This window comes from Archocentrus centrarchus, chromosome 15 (genome assembly GCF_007364275.1).
Source record: "Archocentrus centrarchus isolate MPI-CPG fArcCen1 chromosome 15, fArcCen1, whole genome shotgun sequence".
Lineage (NCBI taxonomy): Eukaryota > Metazoa > Chordata > Actinopteri > Cichliformes > Cichlidae > Archocentrus > Archocentrus centrarchus.
In genome coordinates this window covers 11146349-11157056 of record NC_044360.1, presented here as the reverse complement: position 1 = coordinate 11157056, position 10708 = coordinate 11146349, and the positions used below count along the sequence as shown (strand labels likewise).

At 39.0% G+C, this 10708-nt stretch overlaps 1 protein-coding gene across 1 annotated transcript; it reads left to right on the top strand.

The window, feature by feature from the left end:
• Positions 1 to 2696: 2696 nt before the first annotated feature.
• On the top strand, positions 2697 to 10200 carry LOC115792888 (uncharacterized). Its single transcript, XM_030747494.1, has 2 exons — positions 2697 to 2724; positions 6897 to 10200. Exon 2 carries the CDS (start codon positions 6971 to 6973, stop codon positions 7763 to 7765), a length of 795 nt encoding a protein of 264 aa, XP_030603354.1. The 5' UTR covers positions 2697 to 2724; positions 6897 to 6970; the 3' UTR covers positions 7766 to 10200.
• Positions 10201 to 10708: the final 508 nt, after the last annotated feature.

The window sequence follows — 10708 nt, the reverse complement described above, 5'->3', positions numbered from 1 at the left end:
TCATGGCAGCAGAGGAACAAGCGCTGACCACAAGATCAGTAGAGGCTTGCTCACCAGGCAAGACCCCTGGTGTAGGCTGTGCAGAGATGCCCCTGAGACAATCCAGTACATAACAGCAGGGTGCTAGATGCTAGCAGGCATATATATATATATATATATATATATATACACACATACATACACACATACATACATACATACACACACACACACACACACACACACACACACACACACACACACACACACACACACGCTATTGTGTGCAATGCCCAGTATTTCAACAATACAGTAGCCTGATGTCTGATGCTAGAAACTGCCCCTGAATCTGCTGGTGCGGGTCTGGATGCTCCTGTGCCTCCTGCCATCAGGCAGGAGTGTGAAGACTGAATATCTTGGTGTGACATGCAGTCTTCTGGGCAACTGAGGGGATTTCCAAACCGTCACATCTTCAATTTATCATTACTAACTGGACAATTTCCAACAAAATGACAATATCAGTGGTCATTCAATTTTATAAATATGGTGAAAAATACGACTTCACAAATTACAGGCCTGTTTCTCTTCTGCCACAATTCTCAAAAATCCTAAAACAAACAAACAAACAAAAAAAAAAACCCTTCAATGATAGGCTACATAAATTTATAGAGAAAATTGTTGAATTGAATAAAACTGAACTAGGTCTGGGTTTTGGTCTGTGGATTGTGTATTGCATTATTTATGTATGTGTATGTATATCCCTGTGTAGGTTTATGTGTGTACATGTGTATACATAGTGTTGTTGGTGGCAATTCTGTGTCCAGTGCCCTCTTGTTTACCTATTTACAATGCATTTTTTTTGTTTATTTTTATTTACATATTCAAAATCAATCAATCAATGAATCTTCTTCTTCTTTCGGCTGCTCCTTTTAGGGATCGCCACAGTGGATCATCTGCCCTCATCTGCGGTGTGATTTCATTAGCTTATCTCAAGAGAACCTGCCCGTGCTTTCAAGGAGAAAAAAAAATCAAACAGGCAGGGATTTTCTGCTCTAACTTCTTTTCCTTTTAACTACTTTAAATAGAAAATGTATTTGCTGCATTAAGTGACTTCATCCTGACTCTGCCCCCTTACTCACACTCTGTGCAGTCAGAAACTGCAAGAAAAACACATCCATTAACATTTCTCACAACAAATGAGGTCCTTCCATTGACACAGTGTAAATATCTCATAAACAGCAAATCCATGGAGGTTCAGTGTAACCAAAACTCCAGTCTCAGACTGCAGATTCTCTAACTGTCCTCCATCCATCTTCCTCTCTCTCTCTCTCTCTCTCTCTCTCTCTCTCATTATCGTCGTTTATCAGCTCCTCAAAGTACTCCTTCCACCCTCGCAGCACAATCACTTCACTTAGTATATTTCCATCTCTATCCTTAATCACCCTATGCACATCCTTTCCAGGTCGATCTCACTGTCTGGCCAGTCAATACAAGTCTTTTTTGCCTTCCTTATCAGATTTTTAAAAAGAACAATACAAAGATGTTACAAACCTAAACAGAGAAAAAGCTCGTAAATATAGTCATTTTAAACCGGAGTAAACAGGAAGCCATATTTTAGCCTTATAATTTCAACAAAAAAGCTTTTTTTTTTTTTTTTTTTGAAAATGTAGAAAAGCAGAAGTATAAAGTTTCACTTCAGTTCAGTTCAATTCTATTTTATTTATATAAAATATTATCAAGTTAGGAAGAATAAAGGGGAGGGTCTCTCAATCAGGATCAAATGGAAGCCCTCTCCAAATATCAGGAAGTCAATTAGCAGAATATGGTGTAGCAAAAAACAGATACATCAAAAAATTCTTGAGTATAGCTTCTCTCTCTTAAACTCTAAGACACTCGAAGTTTAATTTCCATCCATCCCTCCCTCCATCCATCTATTTTCTTCAGCTGATCCAGCTGCTACAGGGCGAGAGGCGGGATACATTCAATTGGGGCCTCTTGGCCAGGTCATGTTTGTAAATGAGAACTAGTTCTCAAACATTTTTTACCTGGTAAAATAAAGGTTGAAATACACTCCGGAGGGGTCGCCAGTCTGCCGAAATCAAGTCAAATCCTGTCATTTCCGACAGCACTTGAAAGCAGCAAACACTGGCTAGCCGCTATATCGCCTAAGCGCCTTGTCAGGAAAGACATTAAGTGTTGTTTACCGACAGTCAAACCATTAAAATGACATTCATGCCTTTATGAAGCCGTTACAGTATATAGCTTATGACGTGAATATGCTTTAAATCCAGAAACTTCATGCAATGTCGGCCTTATCTAAACAGAACAAGAACTTATACTTGATTACACAAAACGTATATGTAATATATATATATGGCAATGCGTGTTATGTAACCTATTATTATTGTTCATATATATATATATATATAAAAAATAAATATATATATATATATAAAAAATATATATATATATATATATATATATATATATATATATATATATATATATATATATGAACAATAATAATAGGATTCTCCTTGGTTCAGTTATGTTCAGAGCAAATATAGCCTTACTGCGGGCTGCATTGTACATAAGGCTGAACTCAGTCTCCTCCAGATGCGAGTTACAGCTTCCTATCTGGGATAACTTCCCAAATCCTGACGTCAGCTGGATGTGTGAGTTTCCCTCCCAATCCCAGCCTCACTCTGACGCATTCGCATATCTTCTCCTCAGCAGCAATTTGGGGTAAGTTACACAGCAGACAACTATGAAAAACTTTCTGTATGCTTACTAACGCTGACGACCATTTAGTGGATATTAACAGCTGTGAAATGTGTATTTTTGCGTCGCGCTGTTAACGCATTGATAGGATTAGAAAGCCAAGCCCTATGTGTATTCTCATATTACATTACTTAGCTTATGCATTCCTGGCAATGTGCGTTATGTAACAGAAATATTCTCGCTAATCTCTTAAGGTGAAACAGATACGCTTATGATGCCAGACTAGCAACCGAAAGGGTCTTTAATTCACTGTAGCATTTCCTTTTACACTTTACTGTGAATCCCTGACAGTTTTTCTCCTGAGCATGTGTGAGACTGCTGAACAGACACTGATTTCACAGAGATCATAATTGGACAAAATTCAGCTGTGACCCAAAGAATACAACCTAATGTTTGAATCTTGACTCACAGTAAATCACAGCAAAAACAGATGTGTGGCCAAGCAATGACTCATATGTATTTGAATTTGGGACAGAGAAAGGAACAGTCCCATATACAGTTAAGCAAAAAGGAAGTTTTCATAGGGTTTTTTTCCCCATTCTGGGGAAAAACTAAGTACACCCGGTGATTTATAAGCTTGTTATTGCTTTCTGTATGTCCTTACCAGTCTCTCACATTGTTGTGGAGGGATTTTGGCCCACTCTTCTGTACAATGTTGCTTCAGTTCATTAAGGACTGTGGGCATTCTTTTATGCACAGCTTTCTAAAGGTCCCACAACAGCATTTCAATGAGGTTGAGGTCTGGATTTTAACTGGGTCATTGCAGCACCTTCATTCTTTTCTTTTTCAGCCTTTCTGTTGTAGATTTGCTGCTGTGCTTGGAATCATTGTCCTGTTGCATGACCAAACTTCAGTCACGCTTTAGCTGTTGGACAGATGGCCTCACATTTTACTCTAGAATACTTTGGTATACAGAGGAGTTCATGGTCCACTCAGTGACTGCAAGGTGTCCAAGTCCTGTGGCTGCAAAACAAGCCCAAACAGTCACCCTTCCACCACTGTGCTTGATGGCTGGTATGAGGTGTTTGTCCTGATGTGCTGTGTTTGTTTTTCACTGAGTATGGTGCTGTGTATCATGATCAAATTTTTTTTTTTTTTTTTTTTTTTTGAGATGCAACTCTGCAAACCTAAGCTGTGCTGCCATGTTCTTTTAAGAGAACATGCTATTTGAGACCTGAAAAGATGTAACTCTTGTGACCTTGAGGTGAATTTGCTGGGACATCTCCTCCTGGGAAGATTGCCATATTGTGTTAACACATACCTGAATGCTCCAGTCCCGCAAACTGACCAATCCTCTGGCAGATTGCTTGTTTTTAGAGGTGGTCACACTTGCTGATGATCAGTTAATCAGTGCATTTGATTAGAAGCACCTGGCTATCATTTACCCTCTTAATTACTATGGAAGCAGAAAGGAAGCACTTAATTTTTCACAAACATTCTTTTTCACATGACTGTGCTGTGACTCTTATCCACAAAAGATGAGAGCAGCTTTTCAGGTCTTGAAAAGTGAAGGAAATGCAGAAATGCCTTAAACATGCATTCTTTCTATTAGCCAGCAGAGCAGGTCACCTCTGGTTGTAGTAATTAATCAAACTGTGTTGAAGTCTGTGGAAAATGAACTCCTCTGTCTTTCTTTATCTGAGTTTACTAAAGTCTTACTGAATACAAATGGTGCTCACTGTGTAAACTGCAGCATAGTGTCAAAAAGGAAGATGAAGATTTATTTGGTGGTGCTAACTCTTTTGCTCAGATCTGCCAAACACTGCAACCTTTTCTTAAGTAATCAATGGGTGAATGACTAGTGTCTGCAACCACCTTTTATTTGCAGTCTATTCCCTTATAGCACTTAAACAGATCATTGGCAGAGTTAGGCATTTTTTCTTCAGATGGCCGGGCTGAGCTCATTACAGAGACTGATGTCTCATTTTTTGTGTGTGCTGCAAACTGCTGTTGTCCAGATAGTCCACTTTATTTAATGACCCACTCCTCATGATTGGAGGTATGGCCGCCATGGAGAAGTTAAACAGGCAGAAATAATAAGACTTTTTACATAAGTGTCAAATGAGTTTAAAAAAATCTGGAATGGCTGCTAGGAATGTAATTTTCATAAGGTATTTACAATTTAAATTACAAGAAGTTCCTGTCTGTAACTGCCAATATATCAGTATGTGGATAGTTTCCTAAAGGTACATACACACTGTGAGACCTTTGCAGTTAGCCACACCCTGTGACATCGCTATAATAAACAAAATTTCGGACACTTTTTCCCCCAGGTTAAAAGGTCGGCTTTGAACTTCACATCACAAGCAGGTAGCAGCAGACAAAAAACAAACAAACATGCATTTAAAGTAGTATTTAATACTTGGAGCCTTGTCCCACACTGTGTTTAGTTAGTTACAGCAACTTTCTCAGCTGTTATTACATTGCATTCCCATGCAATGGGCTGCTTGATTGCAGACACCTAATGCACATAATCCCAGTGCACATGACACAACTGTCATCACATCTTATGAGTTTGATGCATTTTATTTTTTTGCCTGACTAGTGCAAGAGTTGTTTGTTCTTCCCATTTCCCCTTTTTGTGACATGGTATTATGACTCAAATAGCCACTTATAAATTTTACATTAATATGTGTACAATTGCCATGTTTTATTATGTATGCAACTTTGAATAGTTTAAAAAACATTTCTTACAGTATTTTTTTCTGAGCTATTTTGTTACCTTCAAAGAAAAATAGAGAAAAGTAAAGAGTCAGTTTAAATACAACAACAAAAACAAATCAGAGTTTAACTTGGATGCAAGAAACCTCCAAAAGCTGCACGTCAGGGTGAATTTAGTCTTTAACTGAATCACTCAGCCATCAAAATCAGGGCATCATGGGTTTGAATATTTTGTTCAGGATCTTATAGCTTTAGTTAAAAGCTGTTGGTGCTGTTGGTCAATGTTAAACACGACGATTTTGAAGTTAAATTTACTGTAGATGATAACTGTCTTTTGTTTAACATAACCCAAAGGAAGAATGTAGCGGTCAGCTCCATCCAGACTTCAAAATGAGTCAGAAAGTCATGTTCCTGCTCTGATTTTATTGCCAAACCAGAAAATCTACCCAGACGGTCATACAAACCAAGATTTCAAAACAGTGTTTTCTCTGGAATCTCAAAGCACAGTTGTAATTTTCTAAGTAAGTGTGTTTGTCCATGTGAAATTCAATGTGGGGTTTCAGTGCCAAACTATATATGCTTAGCTGGGGTTCAGGAAGAACACACCCAACACTCATTTAGTGTGTGTGTGTGTGTGTGTGTGTGTGTGTGTGTGTGTGTGTGTGTGTGTGTGTGTGTCCTGATTCAAACCAGCTGTAAATATGTCCACATTCCCTTTCTTCCTGTGTTGGTAAGTAAATATTTAATGGATCGCAAGTATATGTTGACCTCAGTCCTTTTCAGTCCATTATCTATGAAAAAGGACCTTAACTGAAAGAGGTTTGTTTTCATATATAGACATACTCATTTTACTCACACATTCTAGATTTGATTGTTGTACTTTATGCAAGAAAATAATCCAGTATTGTACTATTTTTATTAGCGATCGTTAAAAATAATAATCCCAGCTCGCCCTGTGGGCAGTCTTTGTCCACCAAACTCAGGTCCTCTACCAGAGGCCTGGGAGCTTGAGGGTCCTGGGCAGTCTCTTAGCTGTTCCCAGGACTGCACTCTTCTGGACAGAGATCTCGGATGTCGTTCCTGGAATCTGCTGGAGCCATTCTTCCAGTTTGGGGGGGTCACTGCCCCGAGTGTTCCGGGAACCACTATTACCTTCACATCCTCTCTAGCTCTCCTCTGAGCCCTTGGTATTTATCAAGCTTCTCACGTTCCTTCTTCTTGATGTTGCCATCACTTGGTGTTGCACCGTCTGTCACTATGGCCTTCTTCCTTTGTTTGTCCATCACTACGATATCTGGTTGGTTAGCCATCACAAGTTTCCCTGTCTGTATCTGGAAGTCCCACAGATGTTATACCAAGTGTGATTTGCTGATAATGTTGTAATGTTGTGTTTACATGCAGGACCGTTACTACTTCAGCAAAGTTCTGAGGTGTTTGTTTGTCGTATAATCTTTTTCCTCTTTTCTTTACTACAGGCTCAAGTGTGTACACATCATATCCACATATGAGCCCCAGTCAGTAAGATGCTTGAGACTCTCCTTCAGCAGTGATGCCTGCCTTCAGCCCCCCTGCCCCTCTCCTCTGCGTTCTGCTATATGTGTCAGTGGGTCTGCAGCGGTCTGACCTGCGCCTGGCTTATGTCACCCACAACAGCTTTTTGTACTACTCCTGCAGTCAGGATCCGCAACCCTGCAGCACCTCTTCGCTTACAGACTGCAGATGCAAGGACATCCAGCTCTCCACACTGCACCGGCTGCAGTCGCACTCATCTCCTGTTTTCCAAATGAGACGTTTAACCATTTGGTTCACTTCGCCATCAAACACAGCACGTCTGCTCAACAACTCAGAGGTGAGGCACCTCACGCTGATCTACTGCGGATCCAGTGGGGTGCCTCCTTTTAATCCGGATGGACATTTTGCCGTGCACCACCTGGAGAGACTGACGGTGGTAAATCTGCCACAGAAGTCATTTCATCCCTATCCTGATGTGAACAGAGCCAAGAATACAGACCCAGACAGGGAAAACAATGCACACTTAAACACAAATAAGTACAACACAGAAAGAAACACAAATCTGGACTTGATTACAGACATGAAGAGAGATTCTCTAAGTCTCTCCCCAACACAGGTTCAAGACATCTTCCTGGGCAGGGAGCTCGGAGCAGAGTATTATGAACAAGCCAGACTGGGAATCATCCACAACTCAGTGCTGGAGGGGGGAGCAGTGGTCAAAGCATACACAGTCAAGACACACATAGACAGCAGTGGTGCACTGCCTTTCCCTGAGCTCCACCTGCAGAAATTACCAGAGACATCTGTCATTTATGTCACCTTTGTGTACTGAATTTTAAAAAGTTGCCTCTCAAAGCTTTTAGGAGGGAACAACAGGATGAAGATGATCCGGTTTTTTGCAGGCCATATTTCTTGATTTACATTTTGGCTTAAGAATAATCACTTCATCCTCTTAAAATGGAGATAAAGCATCCATTAATTAGGTTCACAAACTAATTTCTTCTTCAAACTGATAGTTGGCAGGAGAAACAGTGAGAGCTTTTAAAAGCCATTTGCTTAATGACACCCCACAAAACTTTGGGACGAGTGAACACAAACGAAGCACAAACACAATGTCAGCAACCACTAAGTAGTTCCCAAAAACATCGTAATAATTGTTTAATCTGTTTTTAAATATAGAAGTTCTGTAATTTTCACAGGTTTTCTTATTTGGACAGAAACTGAATTCATTTGAGAGAGTTTACGTTTGTTTTTGCATTTTGGTCCTGGGAAAATGATTCAAATCTTTGGCTCAAGAGATTTAATCACACTTTTCCAAGTGACCTAAGAGTTTGCACAGTTGTTTATCAGTGTTTGGCCTATTTTGGCCACTCAAAATAGGCCAAACAAAATCTGAGGCTCCAGAACACCAGAACAATAAGTTGTTTTTTTCTGTGTTTATACTGAAGGGCGTTTCATTCATGTGTTATCAAGCAGTATTTATTCTTTTGATTTCCTACAGTGCTGTGAAAAACTAAATAAAAAATGTAGTTTTTAAATGATAATTTCATTTCTAAAGGGAGAAAAATCTACCCAAACCTACCTGGCCCTATGAGAAATTTTTTAAAATAATGAATTAACTGTGATAAACCACATTGTTTTGAAAGCTGAATTCAAACCATTCCCAGATCTGATTACTGGCAGACCTGTGTGACAAAGTGAAGAAGGCTGAAAGATCTCACAAAGCAGCACTTCATTCCACTTAGAAACAGATGAGAAACAAAGTCATCGACATCCAGTAGTTTGGATAGGGTTACAAAGCCATTTCTAAGGCTTTGGGACTCCAGCAAACCACAGTGAGAGCCATTATCCACAGATGGAGAAAACTTGGAACAGTGGTGAACCTTCCCAGGAGTGGCATTGAAATTACACTAAGAACGCATCGACGACTCACCCAGGAGGTCAGAAAAAAAAAACCCATAAAAACATCTAAAGAACTGCAAGACAAAAGTTTAACTTTATGGAAGGTTTGAGTCCCATTACATCTGGCATAAAACTAACAACATTTCATAAAAAGAACATCACACCAACAGTCAAACATGGTGGTGGTAGTGTGATGGTCTGGGGCTGCTTTGCTGCTTCAGGATCTGAATGACTTGCAGTAATTGATGTAATTCTGCTCTCTACCAGAAAATCCTGGAGGAGAATGTCCGACCATCATTTCATGCCCTGAAGTCCACCTCTTAAGAGAGTGTTCATGCTTGAGGGTGGCACAATTAGATTTAGGGAGCGAGTACTTTTTCACATAGGGACAGGCAGGTTTGGATAGCCTTTTTTTCCCTTAATAAATGAAATCATAAAAACTGGATTTGTTTGATGACCGGAAACATTTAAGTGTTACAAATATACAAAAAAATCAGGAAGGGAGAGAGAAGGGGGCAAATACTTTTTCACAGCACTGTATGTAATAGAGATGAACTGAAAGGGCTGATCCACTTCCTTAATTTAATGTGAGGCTGCTATACAGCATTTCATATTGCCACACCTGTCAGATGTTGTGAAAATATGTTATGTCCCCTGTAACTAAACATTCAGAGGTTTCAACATTATTTTGTGTAATGCTGACTCAAAAATATCTTTGGCTTAACAAACAGTCTCACGTGTCTGCTATTGCTAAAAAAAGCAAAAAAAAAAAAAAAAATTTCATTTGTAAGCAAAACATGAATCCCTCACAGTTCTGCTTTCTAGAGTTAACTTTTGTTCCTTTTGTACAACCAGCAAAGATTTTTGTGAAAGAAGTCAAATAAATAGGGTTCATGATTTTTTTTAACAGTCCTTGCCTAATGCTTTTTGGAATGGCACAAATTTTGTGTTTCATACACTTAGCTACTTATTATTTTGAATATTTTTTACATATTTCTGTGACATAGTGAACAATGATTATTTGGCCACAGATTCCTGATTGGATTAAGATCCAGGGAGTTGGATCCAAAATGTTAATTTAATGATTTCCACACCACTTAGTTATCACTTTTACTTTGTGACGTGGTGTTCCATCATGCTGGAAAATGCACAGATTGTCACCAGATTGATCCAGGATCAGTGGAAGAAGTTGGTCTTTGAGGACGTTGTTAGTATGGTCAGTGTGTGGACAAGCAGAAGCCCACAGCCTGTTCATGCATGGACCTAGAAGCTGATATCCAGCATGCCACAGAGATTTGCAGAGGTTATCAAAAAGAGGGGTCCACACTGTAAATACTGACTCCAATAAAAGTCTTTGAAACTTAACACTAACACTTCAGTTATATATTATTTAGGTTAAAAAAAATCTGAATATAAAAAAATGAAAATGCTCTCCAAAGCCTTTTGGCTATGAGTGCACATATATATAAGCTAGATCAAAAAAACAAACAATCTGAAGTGGCAAAGTGTATGAAACACAAAATGGCAAAAATGGCAGTGGCACAAATAAACCACAAGGTGGCAGCAGATACATTTAAGTCAAAGAGGTGCCGACAAATCTAAGTACCTTGGAAAGACTAACTGAAGTTATCTGCAGCTCCGGTTAACCTAAATTTTAAAAAAAAAATGTCATGATGCATCAACACCTGACAAAAGCGTGTGACGACTGTTATATTTGTAGGCAGCGATTTTGTAAGCTTAAGTTAATAAAGCCAAACAGTATTTCTTTAAAAATGCCATTACTTGTATTTGCATACCGTAAACAGAAATAAACGATTTTACAAGTCATAATTTGTGAATTTATTATTGATTGATCATTTGGCTCCTTTATTAG